Source organism: Netta rufina (genome assembly GCF_964035555.1).
Source record: "Netta rufina genome assembly, chromosome: 3".
Lineage (NCBI taxonomy): Eukaryota > Metazoa > Chordata > Aves > Anseriformes > Anatidae > Netta > Netta rufina.
This window is the reverse complement of record NC_140125.1, coordinates 83,122,739-83,140,834: the sequence shown is the minus strand read 5'-3', so window position 1 is coordinate 83,140,834 and position 18,096 is coordinate 83,122,739. Positions and strand designations below refer to the sequence as shown.

Genomic DNA, 18,096 nt, shown 5'->3' with positions numbered 1-18,096 from the left:
AAAATGCATTTTTATGAGACTTAAAGCTTCCATGGCTTCAAAAAGGGATTAGATAAATATTTGTAGGAAAAATCTGTAAGGAGATGTTAAACAGAAAGGCACTTGGGCTCAGGAAACCCTAGAGCTGAGGATTCTAGAGATGTAGGGACAATATAGGGCTTTCTTGTGTCATGTTTCTACTTTCAAGTTTCCCCTGGCCTTCTGTTAGATAAAGTACTTGTCTAGAGTACTTTTTGTTAGAGTTTTATTTTGAGAATTGGTGTGTGAGGCAGTAAGTAGACCTACCTGATCAGCAGATTACTTCAGGTGATTCTAAGAGTAGCTCCTGGAATGTCTCTTGTTGACTCTGGGGTGTACAGTATTGTGCACCCCTGCATTGTGTGAATAGGTCACAGGCTTATCCCTGACCCAATGAATTAAAGCCACCATAATTAACATATAAAGAAACAAAGTAAATTTAATGTGTTTGCCTGCTGTTGTGTCTGAGCAAGCCCTTGTTCTAGTAGGACTAGTATTAGGCAAGATGATGCTTAGTCAAGTTAGCATAATTCTTTGAAAGGAGGTTTTTAAATTTTTTTTCTGCTTACTGTCGTGTCCCCAGTCTGCCGGATGCCTATTTCTAATTTCTCTACCTGCTTTTTGCTTTGTGTCAGTCTCAGTGTCTCCCTTGCAGTACTGCTATAGTAGTACTGTGGGCCTGAGCTGTGTTGCAATATCCTCGCTAGGTAGGAGATGCTCAGCAGACTTGTGGCTGCTTCCCATACAGGAAAGAGAACACAGCTTCTGTTTGCTAGGTGTTCGCTGCCTACTGGCATTGATAAATCAGCATACAAATTATCCAAAACAATTCTTATAGCTTAAATTAGATGAGAAAGTGTCACTTGTATTGATAATGCAACCTAAAGCTCTGTTTCAGTGGTTTAGTATTATGCATGAAAGTTCCTATGTGCACAGACAACAACAAAAAAAAACAAATTATGAATGTGTTGAATGTGTTATGAGTGCAATTGGAAAACAAAAATCCCCTGGTTAGGGTGACATGGGAAATTTCTTTGTTGGAAGCTCTGTCATCAAGAATTGATTGATAACTTTTTTGCAACCTTCTTAGTAAAGGTAAAAGAACCAGGTATTTACTCCAGGACATAATGTGAAGTAGCTTGTAAGATTAGCTTTCATTTACCCATTGAAGTGTTTTTTTCTAGTTTCCTGTTATAATCTTTAAACCGATGGACATGATATCCAGGGGTACTTAAAGATCAATTAAAAGTAAATGTTAGGAGGGCACTGCAATCTTCTCCCTCACCTGACCTCTAATTTTAAAGACTTCTGAGGGAAGCCCAGTTTATTCTGACTTATATAAATGTGCTATTAAAACATTACTCTATATACTGAATTTGCAAGATCTTAGCAGGGTGCAGAAGGCTAGGATCAGTGAGATTTCTGAAGAATTAATAATGAGATTGTTTATGGAAATTCATGAGATTATACTGTTATCAAAACTGATTTTCAGAATAGCATAGAAATGTAGTTTGAGCAGATACTACATAAAGTTTCTGGATATTATTTCTAAAGCTGAATGTTGAGGACATGGAGAAGCATGTTTTATTGCCTGTTCTCTATCTTGATAGGACAAGGAAACAATTTTTAAAACCCTGCATGAAGTCAAATATGAAGAAATCTGATTTTAACACTTTCAGAACTGTCATGGTGGCTTAAGTTTTTTTTCATTACTCATTACTTTATTTCATTACTTTTTCTTCAAATGTATATTCAGGTAGCTCAGAAATGCTTATTCATTGTTTGACAATATGGAATACTCCCTGGGATTACTTGGCTGTAGTTTGCTAGAGTTTCTAAAGAGTGTATTTTATAGTTGGTAGTGGTGCAAACTTTCTGGAGCCTTCATTTGTCAAGCAGGTCCTATTCCTGATGTTAAAACCAAACAGTTTCAGTGTATGTTTCTTCAAGTACAATATTTCAGCTGTCCAGGGGTTTCTACCTGATGGTCTCAAATGTATACCACTTCACCATAAGCTAAGTCCAGCTGTGGAAAAGCAATAGCGAAACCATCGTTGCTGTTAGTTGTCTAAGTGCTTTTTGAGCTGTGTCAGCAGAAGAAAAGGTTTTATCACAATAAACAAAGCACGAACACGAAAAATACTCTACAGAATAATTGTTCTCCAGAACAAATTGTGTAGGGTTTTGCATACCAATGTTCTGAAGTTGCAGGAATTCTGTCTCTAAAAGCTCTTGAAAAATGTTTATCCATATGTTTGTATTTATAGGCAGATAGGGTGTGTGTGTGTATATATTACATTTTTCAACAGATTTCTAAAAGTAAATACAGAAAATTGACACAGATGGTGTAATAACTGCAGAGTTCTTCTTTTGCTTCCACTGAAGCCAGGATGTTTAAGTCTGTTTAAATCTGAATGGTCTCTGTACCAATTGAAGACTATGAATTTGATCATCCTGGGCTTTTTCACCAGCCAAAAATGAGACTTAATGCATAATGTGATGAGGTCCATCACGATATGTTTAAAATGGTAAACAAGATTTCTAATGACTTTCTAATTCACTTTCACAACTGAAAAAATATTAATTTGCATATTAATCTTAATCTTGTTTCCTAATTATTGTAATAAATATTTGCTATAAGAACAGAAGTAAAGATCAAGGAGGGTGGGGGGAATGGCAAAGTGGAATAGGAACAACCTGGTTTCTATATTCATTTGAATCATGTTTTACAGGACATGAGGACTGCTGACTGCAATTTTACAAAATATTTTTCTTAAATACAAATAATTTTTATACTTGACTACTGTACCAAAACATTAAAATTCTCAGAAAACGGCTTCAACTTATAACTGAAACTTCAATTTCCACTCTCTGTGGTAGATCTTATTAGATGAGTTTCTGCTACAGATCTTTTCTTTAGTCTTCTAATGTTTTGTGTTTGAGTGAATGATGGTTCGTTTCCGCTTTACAGAGTAACAGTGTGTAATCATACAAGATTTAAAAAGCAAGTAAAAAAAACTCTGCAGTCTAAATACAAACTGCAAAGTTCAGTTTGCATTTGTTGTTTCTTTATTAAATCAAATTTCAGGATGATTTTCAGAGTTAGGACATTCTATATGCCTCTTCTATTTCTTGCTCTGTACTGTACACAAACTTTATTATATTTTATTGTTAGAGATGTTTCTATAAATATATTTACTTGCTAAAAGGGAAATAAAACTGGAAAAGCACCTTGCTTTTGCTACTCTTGTTTCACAGTCAGAAACCTGTCTTTTTCTAATTGACATCTCTTCATAAGTGCATTGCTAGTATGACGATTAACAATCGGGCTTAAGCTAGCTTGTAGTTGGTGATGCAACTGGGAGAAGCGGCTGATACATCAGAGGAGCTGTGATCAGAGGGACCTGGACAGTCTCTAGGACTGGGCAAAGAGGGATCTCAGTACAGGAAATGCAGAGTCCTGCACCTGAGAGGAGTAACTATGGGCTGACTGGCTGGAAAGCAGCTCTGCAGAGAGAGCCATGGGGCAAGGGGCACTGACAGGCCCAGTGGGCAAGGGGCACTGACAGGCTCCTGGACTTGCAGCAGGAAGAACTTTGTTCAAAAGAAGGTGGTCCTTCCCCTCTGACCGAGTTCTCTAATTGTGCTATAGAAAATGCCAAAAACATTAGGGTACTTGGTGGGAAAAGACTCAGCAACCGTATGGGTTTGTATCACAGTAAGTTGAGTTAATGATACTTTTAAAAAGCTCTGTCATCTCCCATTGATTAGTTTGTCCCTTTATAGTTTTTTCTGGTGTATTTGAATGGAAAAATATCATGGCTTTTTATATACATATAAAAATACACGTATACAAGTGATCGCTTATATACGTATACAAGTGATAATTCCTTTTCAAAGGATGAGAAAAGCGAAAGGCATCAGCTGTGCATAAAGATTGTCTAAGGAAAAGCTATGTTCTCAGCTAAATGAATATTATTGCTTGTCCTGTGACCTCCTATGGGAGAAAAAGCAAGGTTGAATTTTCAATTCTTTTTATTTGCAAGAAAAAAAGTCCAGACTTCATCTTTTTGTTTCCGCCTAGACAATATCTATTACTCACAGTATTTGAAGAAATATGCTTTCCAGTTCAAAGTCTATGCGTTTTGCTGCATCTATGGCTTTGATTTCCACGTAGCCTTCTTACTTCTGTTATTCTATACGTGTACTTGAGTTCCATCCTTCTCTATGAACTTGGTAAATTCAGAAGTGGAAACTCTTGAGTTTTCTCACTTGGGACTCCCAAGAATGCACATATTAGATGTGATATGTGGGGATGAGTGGGAAATAAATTCATCTATTCCAGGTCTCGGTTACAGAGAAAGGAACTCAAATCCTCTTTTTGTGATGCTAGAGACCTGGAAGTTCTGAATCTGGAATCTGCATCCCTTAAAAGTTTTCATAGAGTTTTGTGATACCATAATTTGGAGAGAATAATGAAGAAGCCCAGAAACTCTTAAGTTTTGTTTTCAGCCTGTTGCATAGTTACCTGTTATGATTAGCTGCATAACATGCTATATGAGATGCCTTTATGCCTCTATTAGCTTACACTTCTTATAGCGGCTGGTATTATTATTTCAGCTTGTTAGACTATAACCCATAAGTAATGGCAAATTGCAAAGATATTCCTTCAAAGATTATGTCCAGTATTGAAGTATTTAACACTTGAATGGTTGAGACTGACACATCTGTCACTTTCTCCAAATGCTTCTTAAATTACTTTATGCGTGGAAGATTTAATTATATGCTGCAGAAATGTTATTTCTGTATAACGTGTATTTATGTGACATGAAGGATACATTGAGAGATTTCTGAGTAAACAAAATCCTAATGACTTCTGTTTCTGCATTTAAATGCTTATGAAAACTAATTTCCGTATGTCATCTCTCTGTGTTATGTCATTTGCTGGTGAGTACCACAGAATAGAAACTGATAGCAGGTGCTCTGTTAGAAAATGTTAGCTGCCTCTGTGTTAAAGCTAACTTATGTTTGAAATTGCTTATGGAGAGGGATGAAGGGAATGGTTCACTTACAGCAAATCAGCATATTTTTACTATGATACAAAGACTTCTTTGCAAAGGACTGTATAATTTGATTCTGTTACATCATAGTTCAGAATTTATCACAAAGTGTTGCTCTTGGAGTACACATTTGTACCCTTCATATTTCTTTGCCACTTTGTATGCTTTGTGTATTGATAATTGCTGTAAGATTTTTATTTGCAGCTGCATAGTGTTTAACTAGGGAGTTATTTCTTTTGGCTTGTTTTTGCATGTCTTTCCCATTGCCCAGGGCATACCTGACATGGTAGACGTTTGGCTTCTAACATAAAGCATGTCTCAGATATTTCTTTTATTGAAGGTTACTTTGTAAATTAATTTATCACCTTTGAGAATTATCTGTTTGTTCTTTTGCCCTTGGAACTCTTTATTTTGCCTTAGTAGATCTTCTGACTGGTGTCAACTTGCCAGTCTGAACTTAGTTAAGTCAATAATTCTTTCTATAAAAAACTTCTTAAGCAGATATTTCAGCTTCTTTGGTGACACTTTCCTTCAATTTTTTTCTTTCTATATTCTTTTATTATTCTGCTTCTTCAGATGCAAAATGGAAAGACCTGGTTTATAGCCTGTTTATTCAGTATAGCTTCTGGAAATTGGCTTGTCTGAATGCCAGTTCTGACAACCTTTAAGGCTGCTGTCCTCCAGAAAAGTTGGTGTAATGAAGCTGAGCTTTGTAGCAAGTGAAAACTATTCCTCAGTTCGTTTAAACTTCATACTCTTACTCTTGTGGTGCTTCGTGGTCTTTGATTTTGCCAAAACTGAACAGTAGTTAATTCTAATGCCAGTGTCTCTGGTATTTGTTTGGAGAAATTAAAAACTCTAGGTGGGACCAATGTTCTAGTATTACAAACATTGATACCAGCAACTCTTCAAACTTGCTTAATTTGGGGGAACTAGGAAAGTTTTGTAAGGAAGCAAAGCAACCTCCATTGAAAGGTTATATTTAAGTCCTTTAACTTTTAGTCTAAAGCATATGAAATTGCTTATTAGGTTCCATGTTAATAAAATAGGTTGGTTTTCTGCGTCCTGTAACTTGAAAGTAAAAGTGTCCAAAGGTACTTATCTCTAGGACTAGGAAATTCATGTAATATATAAGGGAATAATATTCTGTGGAAGCATTTCACTAAACAGAATGAGTTGTCTACACAGTATGTGCATGCGTAGAGAACATGAGCAATTTATTCAATTTATTTTAACCTTAAAACTATCGTAGCTTTTAAGGATATCTTCCATGTGTCCTCAGATTCTTCACAGGAACCTGTAAATGACTAGAGGAAGAAAGGTAAAAACTATTGTTTGAGTAGTTTTGGAGGAACATGAATTAAAACAATTTTCACAGGTTGTGAACTGCTAGTAACTTTCAGTTACCTTTTATGGCTTTCTTTCAAGTGAATTAAGTTCACTCACAGGAATGGCAACATGTAAGTGGGACAGAGACTTGTGAAAGCATGTGGGGATAAAAGATGTGGAGTTTGTCAAAAGTTCTAAATCACTGAATCACTGTACTTGAAATGACAAACATTCACTGTCACAGGTTCATGACTCAGTAGTGTAATATTTGTGGGAAGTAACAGCAGTTTAATAGCTTGAGTGAGCAGACTGGAATGCTCAAGATGAATTTTTAGGATGCAAATATTATTTATTTTTAGCATAGTGCAGATTATATAATTTTGATGAACTCCTTTCCTGATAATTGATGTCTATAAGAGCAGGTGTAAGTTCTCATTCTCTTACAGTGGTCTGAGTGTTCGTCTTGCTTTGAGGAGGAAGCTATTTTTGAAGCTTTTTTTCTTTTTCTGTGGTTTCTTACTTGTAAGGAAACTTTTGTTATATTTGGGATCTGTGATAAAGGCTTGTTCAGATTTTCTTCTGTAAATGTAATCTTGGTTTTAGTAAAGGATAACAGTTCTACTTTCAAAAAAGAAAAGCTATCTGTATAATAACTGCTAGTTAAAAGCAAATGTAGATCATATTGGGTTTGTTTACTGCATTCAATCAGCGGTCTAATTAAATATTTATAACAAAAGGCATTTAAAGGATGCCAGCACTGACCACATTTTATGCACGTATGAGCAACTGAAATACATTGGAGATGACAGAAGGGTCCTATGGTTACTTAGTTTGCTTATACAAAATAAAATTGTGTTTGCTTAATGTACAGTTAAGATATTTTTTTAACCCTGAATTAAGGGAAGTATGATTGAATTTGATATGGATCAGATGTTCAATTGTAGTTGGGCTTTTATTTGCAAATCTTTATTTTTTTGACTGTTCAGATGTGTAGACTAGTGTTTGGGTAAACTTAAGTGATCTGCTGAAAGTACGAACTTTTTCTTACACAGAAAAAGTAAAACAGGGATGACATAAAATTTCACACATTTTGAAAACTTTGGTCCAGATTCAAGAGACACTACTAAAAGTAATGTTTTTGAGTGAAGTTGTCTCAAAGCCAAAGGAGAGATGTGCCTTGTGTGGAGATCAGTCATTAGTATGGCCTTTCAGGGCTGGCTGCCTTGGCACAGGTCCTCCTGTCTTGCTGAGGAGAGAGTATGGCCGCGGGGACACCTGGCCTGCTGGGAGCTCAGCCCACCACACTGGCTTTTATGAAGCTGAAGAGGAGGCTGTTGAGCAAACTGGTTACTTCAAACTGCTAGGGGAAGGAGTTACCTGTATTTCTGAAGAGTAAAACCTGTGAGAGTACTGACCAGGCTTAAGATTCCCAGCTCCCTTTTTCAACTGATTTGGACTTTTAAGCCCCACTGACTCTCCGTGATGCTTTGGCAACTAATTGTGCTCATTTTATAAATGTGTCGTTTGAAAGTTTTCTGATTTTCAAGACTGTAATGTCTGCTGAACAATGCAGTCTTGAAGAATCAGAGGTTTGGATTGTTGGAGAATAAAAAAACAATGCTTTCAGTATTTGCTCTGTGCATACCTTTTCTCCCCCTTCCCTCCCTTCCCAGCCTTTAACATTTTGTACAGTGCAATGGGGCTGCAGTGAGAGGCACGCTTGAGGCACTTGTCAGAGCTCTGTCACTGTCTGCGGGACACAATAACTGCAGTGTTGCCAGGGCCTACACAGAGGCATTTGATGGCGTTTCTTTGGAATTGCAGCAGTGTGTGGCATCTACTGAAATCTGTGGGATAAGCAAATGCAGGAATTCCTCTGAGCTGCCAGGCCTCGGAAAATACCATGTTGTGGCCTTGCTGGTAAATGCCACAAATAGCAGAACAGTCATGTAGGGCTCGGTTCAAAAGGCGAGACTGCGTGCTGTTCATGTTCAGATGTTCCACCAACAGGCTGTGTTTTAACTGTGGAAAGAAATTCTGATGTTCCCCACCCCTGGTGATGTATTGCAAGCCAAATGCTCTAAAATGTTTTGCCTCTTGTCAGCAGTCATCTCCAGTACAATTTTTCCCTAAAATCTGGCACACAGAAACAAATCATAGGCCTGTTTTTCATTACTAGCAATAGGAAGACAGGATAACCATGTTTATGTTCCCTGTTACTGGTGCGGGAAGGAAAGATAGAACTTCAGGACTAATTGCAACTTACTTAAGCTATATTATTCAGAGCTGCAAAAAGCAGCCTTTTTAGGAGTGTGCTAAAACTTTTGTTTTTCATCGCTATTGTAAAATAGCACACTACAATATTGAAACTAATCTCAAATAAAATGATTTTCTTTTTTGTTACTACAATAGATTTTTTTGAAGGGATTAACTTCTTTAAGACTTGGTTTTGTTTTAAGACGTTGGTTTCTTTGACTTGCCCCTCAGAATCTCTGCAATGTTGACAGACCAATTTGTGCTCTGCTTATGCTTGTATGGTGTTCCTACTGGCCTGATCACCTACTTTTAGTGGTCTGCTTCATCTTTTTTTGTTCCTTGAAGATAACATGCTTTGGTTTTCATAGAGCTATAGAATGGTTTGGGTTGGAAGGGACCTTAAAAACTAGCTAGTTCCCACCCCCCTACCATAGGCAGGGACACCTCCCAGTAGGCCAGGTTGCTCAAAGCCCCATCCAGCCTGGCCTTTAGGTAAAACTATAGACCTATAGAAAACGATTTCAGGACTATTTAGCTGCAATTAAAGGTGTGCAATACTTAAGTAAAAAATGGTAATGAATTTTTCTTGTACATGCAAGTCAACTTCTCTGAATTGGGAAAAAAAAAGTCTTTATTTTTAACTGTGATATGTATAGCTTGAAAATATGATAAATAGAATATCATAAGAAAGCTGACAGCTTTATAATCTTTTTTTATTGGTACTTTTAATTTTCCTGACTAATCCCATCTAATTACAGTACCTGTTGTGCAGCCTGTTTCATCAGCTGAATATGTTCATAAAATTAAATGTTTACTGATAGTAATTTTCTTTTTTTTTTTTTCTTTTTTTCAGAAAAGAGCAAAAGGCCAAATATTGTTTGACAAAGTGTGTGAGCATCTCAATTTACTGGAAAAGGACTATTTTGGGCTGTTGTTCTATGAGAATTCAGATCAGAAGGTAAGTCTGTATTAGGCCTTTTGCTTTTCCCCTACATTGCTACTGACTTAAATAGTTTGGTACTGTGTGCAAGATACTGATGTGTATGTTAAGATAACAAAGTTTCCATTTATTACTTCAGCGTGTGAAATATTTAAAATATACACAGTTCTGGAAAAATTAATTGAATAGTTCCTAGACTTTGTTTTGGAATGGTAAAATAGTATGCCATACCTGCCAGTGAAGATAGGAAACTTTAACTAATATCATTCCCTTAATCTGCCAGACTCCCCACAGTTTAATTTGTAACCCTCTTAAAAATACAAAGACAAACAAAACTGATGATAAATAATGCAAACAAATCTATCTTTAATCTGGCTTTCTAAAAATTTTACTCTTTTCTCACGTGTGCTTAATAATGCTTTGACAAGGAGCATGAAGGACATGTTGTCCGTAAGTCTGTAATTATTAGGCCTTAATTGTTTATTTTCCTCTTAATTTTAAGTTAAACAGGTCATTTGAAAAGGTGAGACTGGGGCTAGCCTCTCACCAGCATTGGATGCTAGCTTTAGTAATGAAGAGGTGTTTTGGTATGACTACATTCAAATAAGATCTCTTCAGTACCTTTTGGTATCATATTTTGTAATCTTTTACACTTCTTTGTACATGGTGAGCACATCTAGATTGAGTGGAGGAAAAAATTTAAATCAGCTGTTGGTATTCATTCTACTAATTACTAAGAGCCAATTAGCTTCTCCCAGCATCTGAATGTTTGTGTCTAGTTATGGACTAGTTGTCACTGTGTCCACTAACTAAAGATAAGCGTGCAGACATCTTCTCCATCATAACGAACAAACTAATAATTGCGAATTGAAATGAAAAAATGTAATTCTTATGATTTTGATCTCAATCTGTTTTTGAGTCAGGAAGCATCATTACATGAGTATACTATGCTCGTATACTCGAAATACTATATACTTGTATATACGCATTATACTTAGTGAAGACTTTCTTGCTTTTTTCATGTTTTCTCATTCCACTTCTACACTTGAAATGAAGTCTAATGCAGTGATCTGAATAAATTTGACTTTGACAACTTCTATTCAAATACAATTGTTTCCTAGACTTCCTTGCTTTGCTTTCACCTTTTGTGAAGTAAAGAGCAGAATACTTGATTCCTCTCAGTTAAAGATTTCTATGCATAAAATGGGCTTGATGTATTTTTACTACTTGGATATTGTATTTTTGATCATGATTTATAAAGCATTTATAGAAATTGGACCTTGTTCAGTGTAACAATGAAGAGCATCCAAGTTGATCCTCTGAGTAATATCATAATCTAATTTATTTTTTGTTGTTGTCATTTACAGTCCCTTTGTGCTACTCAGTATTCTTGGCAATACGTGAGTGTACACACAGAGTAAAACAACATAGGACAGTCTCCTCACTGACAGGAGAGGAAATACATAATAGCAGATGTGGGATCCTTGAATTATACCAGGAAACAGCACATTTGAATAGATCTTAAGGGGTGGAATTGGGGAGCCTTCAGCTTTTTAAAGTAAAGCAGGGAAGTTTGGATTGGTGCAGAGTATGTCAATCTTCTCTTTTCTCAGTCACCTCTAGTTGGACTAACGGATTTTTTGGTATTCCTCAATCATGTGAATGGAGGAACAGAGTGTCGTACCTTAAAAAGAGCCTGTCTCTCTTCTATATATGAGGTTTTGTGTATATATTTCCATTTATCAGTGATCCCTGCCTATATTGTAGCTACCATACAAAGTTTAAGGCACAGAGAATGATGTGAAATTATTTGTCCAAATTAGCTAAGCTTTCAGTGAATCTAAAATATTTAAGCTTTTTCTGGCTTCCTTAGAAACTCTTGTCAACCAATGGATTTCTTGAAAAGATCTTCAGTTGATGAAAGAACTCTAGGTGGTCTTTAGCCACTTGGTTTGCAAACAGATATTGAGCAGAGTTGAACTACTTAATTCCCCGGATTACTCACTCAGACATTTTTCAAAGTCTGAGAGGGAAGAGGAAAGAAAATTCAGTTTTGGACTGGCAAAAGGAGGTACTTTTACCTAAATATCCCAATTTGAGTTTGTTTTATGATCTTTGAATCAGCATTTGATGCTTGTTCAGCAGCGATTGTCTGTTTTACCCATTACTGTTCATTTGTAAGCCTTTCATTTTAATTTGATTACCAAAGCTGTTAGAGCAGTTCTTGTCTTGTGCAATTGGCCTGTATTTTACAAACTTAGGTACATGTGCAAGATGATGACTATTGTATTCTTTATTAGTGCTTTAATTGACACTTCTAAAACTACTGATCGTGTGGTTTTGCTTTCTTTCCTCAACAATTACCATTTTATGATCACTAGGTTGGAGATAAGGGAATCTGTGGTGATGTACAAAAGGCTAAGGAAGACAAAAGGTTGTATAATAACTTATAGCAAAAAAAAAATAAAAAATCCCCCCACCCCCAAAAACATAGGTGACCCATTCCATCTCCTGATGTGTAACTGTTGTGGATGTGGGGCTCTGCCGCAGCTCTAAGTTGTAATTGCCAGATGAGCGGGGAATACCCAGGTTTCCAAAAACGATTTTGAAAGCCTGGGCTTCAGCATGAGAGAGTTGAGCCCCCCCAACACCCAACTGCCATTTCCTTCATGCTTGTAAATATGAAATTGTATAGCTACACAGAATGGGATCAGTAAGATAGATGTATGGATTTTTGTTATTAAATGTACCTTTTCATACATGGATGAAGACCTTTTATATTGTTTGTAGAATGTTAAATACTTGTGGTATGTCTTTCTAATAGATCCTGTGCTTCTGTCTTAGCACTTTCACATACATCTCAACTTGCTTTAATTCTTTTCTAAGAAAAAAACATTTAACATCTCATGTATTGATTTAATTAATGGATGGGGATGAGGATGCTGATCAGTTGTGTTCAGCAATATCTGCTACAGAAAGCCTTGGAGCTTTTGCTGGTTTTAGGGGCTGGCCTTCTCGTTTGTTCACCTCACTGTATCAAGTTTGAATTCTTTTTTCATCTCAGTACCAGTTACTTCTGATACATTTTTTTCCAGTTATAACTATTGCCACTTGATTGAAATGGAACAAATCTCTGACCTCCATCCCAGTCAGTACTAAATGCTGAATGATGTGTTTTCTCATTCTTATGCAGTCATCACAGCCACTCATTTAGGAGCCAGCTGTTGAGCTAGACAGCAGCTGTGGGGTGTGGAAACTCAATGCCAGGCACTCTTTTGAATTAGAGCTGCTCCCTAATGCACCATTGGGGTACCATTGGAGGAGGAGTCCCATTAACTTCTCTCTATGGGTGTTCTGTGCAGCTGGGAGAGATGTTATGTTTTCATATCAGACCAATTTTTGTTAGCTTTCATAGACATTTTAAAGCTATTTAGGTAAAGTTATGCATTAATGATTTTTTTTGTGGCTTTACAAATGTTATATTTATTAGTTGAAAGTTTGGTTAGTGATTTTATTGCATTACGCCCTCAAAAGTTCATGAATGCTTGATTCATGCTGTAATTGGTCTGCAAAAGTGTTAGAAAGCTTGTGCTCTTATGTTCTGGGCACCAGCTGGAAATGCTGCTTTCCTGGATTTGTACAAAATACTTCTGTGCTGGTAGAGAACATTTTGTTGTTCTTTGACAATTCATTACTTTGTCTTATCTATAACCTTACCATTCATAAATTAAACAAATAGATTTTTGCCTACTGGAGCAACGTAGCATGCATACACTTTGTCTTTTGTGTTGAAAGACAAACCTGCCTATTCTGTGCTGAGGTCTATTTCAGGGTAGATTCTTCAATAGTGTTTGTTTTACTTGTAACAAAAGGCACAGATGCAAACCCTCCCCCCTCCCCCCCCCAAAAAAAAATAAAAATAAAAATTGCACATATAAAATGGAATACAAACATCTGATTTTATTTGATGGAACAGTAATGAAAGTTGGTGATGAAATCTGCTTCCAATAAGCCTGCTGCAGGTTTGGAAAATCAGAAAATGAGCTGTACTGAAAACAGTTTAATTTAAAGAAATGAATTCCTTTTTTAAAAAAATATTATTCTCATTTTGCAACATATTCTGTTTTGTATGGTTCTTCTACTTTGTAAAAGTAGTTAAAAGTGCTTTATAGCACTGAAAATAACATACTCATGCATCCTAGTTTTCTGCTGTAATTGTCACACTATATAATTGTTACTTTATACTACTTTTTGTCTAAAATTTAAGAGTTTAAGATAGTTTTAGTCCTCTTTGTAATCAGAGGAATATGGCTTTGTATCATTTGGGAATGGAGTTAATACCAAATCTGAAAAACAAGGATGATAACTAGCTGAAATGAAGCTGAAAGTCTCTGCTAAAATTTTTGAAGACTTCTCATGCCTTCCAAGGCCTGTCCTTGTCAAGAGTCTTCCAGCAGGTAGTATTTTTTTTTCTGATTTAAACAAAATGAATTTTATCCAGATTCTTTGGGAGGATTTTTTTCTTCCTTTATAACAATGTTATAGACTGTGTATCTCTGGAATCATCATAACAGTTATGAGATGTAGAGGTTGCAGGTTTCTTAAAGCAAGAAATTTGGAATTTGTGTTCCTGAGATGAACTTAATTTTGAGTTGGAAAGTCTGCAGTAAAGACTGATTTATATGGTTGTGGAAAACAATTATTGGTTTCTACAGTTTGTCATCATAGACTGAATGGTGAGTCACAGTGTACTCAATACCTGGTACTTGGCTAGGTTGGGCAAGAAAAACTGACAGATGCATCCTTAGCAACATTTGTTCTGGCACTGAGGTCCCTGCTGACCTTGAGGTCCCTGCTGTTACCTGCAGGGGACTGTTGAAATGCAATTGTTGACCTTGACCTTGCAAGTTAGTTGCTAGCTCCTCATTACTCTGCACACTTCTGCTAATGAAACATACTAAGTTTGGCTGACAGACTGGCTGTGTGTGCATATGTGTGTATGTGTGTGTTCATGTATATGTTTGTGTCTGTCTGTTTATGGGAAATAAACGTTCAAATGCTGTAAAAAATAAATGTTCAGTAACTGCAGTTAAAAGGCTTATATTTCTAGTCTCTTACTTGATCTGCTTTGTAATGTCTATGGGTAAAATTTGTAAACAGGTTTGTTTGAATTACAGATGAATGCATTACTGATTTCTCATTCTCAATTTTCAAAGTTATGTTTTTAGATGATCAGTCACAAAAAAAGTCTTTGTTACTTATGCAATAGTAATTGAAATGCTATAAGCTAACTTAATAGGTAGTACAAAATAGAGCAAAATATTCTTGGTGTTGAACGTTTAATAGTGAACCACCTATATGGAAATTTTTTTTTATTTGCATTGCCTAAAATAGAGCAAAGCTTATAGTTTTGAACCTTGTGTATCAGCATTAACATCATACAAGTTAATAGAGAAACTTGCTTTGGGGAAGCTCTGAAAAAAAAAAATGAAATTTGATTATTTTTTTCCAAGCACCTTTGAATGTTATCAGAGATGAAATATATGTAATTTAAGACAAGTAACAGGAATAGTAGATCTCTAGAGATTAAGAGAAATCTCATCTTGATGACTTTATATGGGTGTGTAAGTGCTGGCATGTAGAGATGACGTAGTTGCTCATGAAGTCTGCTTATGCCAATAAAAGGAAAGAGACAATTGTATTTGTCAGATGTAATGTACTAGTCAAGACTATCCAATTTACAAAATTACAGGGCATAAATAGTCTAAAGCAATAAGACAAGCCATGAAGGCAGTGGCATTACACAGTATCATTTATGTGCATAGATGGGGAGACTTGCTAGCAAATCACAAGTTCAATTTTAGAAATTTCTGAGAAATTTTAAAGTAGAACAGAAGTCTAAACAATATGGACTTCAACTGCATTGTATGAAATTATCTTCTCTCTGAAATTATTTTAAATGTTTATTTTTTTCAGAACTGGTTAGATCCTTCAAAGGAAATTAAGAGACAAATTCGAAGTAAGTACTTATTTATTTGGATGCAATGTTCCTTTTTTCTGCTCACACAAACTTTCTTCCTAAACTCAGTGGTCTGGATGTTGATTTAATTGCTTACACCATTAAAAAATTTGTATCTGATGATGACATTCAGCCTTAGAACAAAAAGCAAAGCTTCTATTTCTGTCCACTGTCCAATAAGGAGAGAAAGGATCACTCAGACTTCTGCTGTAGAAGTTAATGACTGTAGTGGCTGCTGACCCAATTTTTTCTGTATTGCATTTGACTAATCAGTTAACATCTTTTGCATTCCAAAACAGTAGATGTTATTCAAATTTTGATGCTGATATTTGGGTTATGAGATGGAAAAAGTTAACTTGCAGAAATGGTCGTGGTTGTTGCTGTAAGGCTTTCAAACTACAAAATAAGAATCAGTATGTCTTACAGAAGGTGCATATTTTTTAAACTGATTACTCCAGCACCATTTCAACAATGGAAATGGATTAGATAGCTTGGAACCTCATACGACTCCCTGGAACATTTGACTGGGAGTCGTTCCCAGTCAAGCCGTTCATATCTTTCTGCTTCCCTGATAAAGTATACACAGAATAACTTATTTTACTCTGTTTCCATAAAAGTCTGTTAAGTACTTCACTTGGCATGTAGCTTTTGTAGTAGACAGGAGCAAATGGTGAGTATATTCAGGAAATACTCTTTGAGTTCAAATGTCTCAAAATATGTAGCCACTATGAAAGGCTAGACAACTTTTAACTGACACTCTTCTCATTGTTTTATGTGCTTGGGGCCAATATGATTTCCTTTTAATGTTTTTGTTGGTGTTTTTTTTTTTTTGGTAGAAACATTATTTTTAAGCAGCTGACAGGAAATGTAAGTGGGGGGAGAATGCAAATTTTATGAAGAGGTGATAAGACTTGCATGTCTACATTTCCAACGCAACAAGAATGTTACTTAAACTGACTTTGATCTCTTTTGGGGCATGTGATCCAGTGGGAGTACTTGCAATAAAGAACAGCATTGTGATAACTACAGCGGTTAACAAGAGGTTTCTTTACTATTTCTAACTTCTTTGTAAGGCAACGCTTGCATTTTCCAAAAATGGTAGTGGTGTTAATTCTGTTTCCTTTAGACCTTTCCTAATTGGTGAAATCCTTTACTGTGTTGAGGAAGGTGTATTTTTCATTTCCAATGAAGAAATTAAAGTTACAGAAGCTTCATTGATGACTTTTTTGATCTAATATGCTGTTGTATAAACAAACTAGTCCAATTAAAATGGTGAATGTATTTGCATGCTTATGCAATTGCAGAAGCCATCTGCAATTGTCCTTTTAATAATGGAAAAATTGCAATACTTATTCCATAGAAATGTGAGGTCTTCAGTTAATATATATATATTAGTAGTCAAAATATGTGGTTAATGGCTGGTTTGAAGATTTTAATATTTGACAAAAGACCGAGGACTTTGTACTTTCCATGTTACTGTCTTCAGTAGTCATCTGCATGCTATAGAGCATCATTTACAAGTATGATGAATCTGAAATGCAAGGATTGTCCTGATATTTTTTTTGGATGCACTACATAATTTTATTATCTGTGTAGTATGTACTCCAAAAATATTTTAAGGGAATCTGATTTTTCATACAACATGAAGACCTGTTTCTATATTGGAGATCAAGTCCAGTTTCTTCAATTAAGCATCACAATTGAAATTTTTTCTCTGATCTGTAGCATTTCTGAGTCCATAGGCATACTGCATGAAGTAAACAACCAAGTGAACGCCATTTCGAAGGTTTCTACGATGAAACTTGCTTACACTGATTTGCAAGTAATGAACACACTGTTAGTTGTGTTCTTTGTAATCACTGTATTAAAATTTCCAGTTATTGGAATGTACTGTGAAAGCAAATTTTCTCTCCCAACTATGTGGGTATTGCGTAATGAGGTTTTTCTTTGTTTCAGGCTTAGTTCTAGTCAAGAATAGATATCTTATGTACAAAAGAATATTCAGTTAAAAATATATTTAAGATATCTGTAAAACCTACTAGCCCATTCAGAATGAGGAAACTCATTTCCTTTTCTCATGTATAGCAAAAACTGAAGCACTAACATGCTGGATGAGCATGTGTGGACAAATACATCGATCTGAACACTCAAAGGTGTTGAATTTGGAAGTGGAGTTCAGCATGTCAGTTTTCAACTTAATATTTGTAATAATCTCTCTTACATGTGAGCAGTACCAATACTCCACATATGGGGCACTTGTGTACCACCCTGGGGAAGATGAAAATAGAATCCTGTAGTCTCCAGCAAGTCATGGTCTGCATCAGGCTGTCTGTTGCTGAGATTCAGGGTCCCCAGGCTTTGTGATCTGTCATTTATTCACACTGTCCTTTGGCTGGGCAATTATATTGGACTTCAGCAATTACCCATATACCAATGTTGCTGTAGCTAATGAACTTGGTCCACAAATTACTCTC

The 18,096-nt window shown here is 35.9% G+C and overlaps 1 protein-coding gene across 4 annotated transcripts in view; it reads left to right on the top strand.

Annotated features, from left to right (window-relative positions):
* Positions 1-18,096, top strand: part of EPB41L2 (erythrocyte membrane protein band 4.1 like 2) — a 112,064-nt gene that overhangs the window by 48,349 nt on the left and 45,619 nt on the right. For all 4 annotated transcript variants that reach the window (XM_084284679.1, XM_084284681.1, XM_084284680.1 and 1 more), the window contains 2 exons: positions 9,517-9,621; positions 15,580-15,622. In XM_084284679.1, the coding sequence (XP_084140805.1) occupies positions 9,517-9,621; positions 15,580-15,622 (148 nt within the window). The remainder of the gene's footprint in view (positions 1-9,516; positions 9,622-15,579; positions 15,623-18,096) is intronic.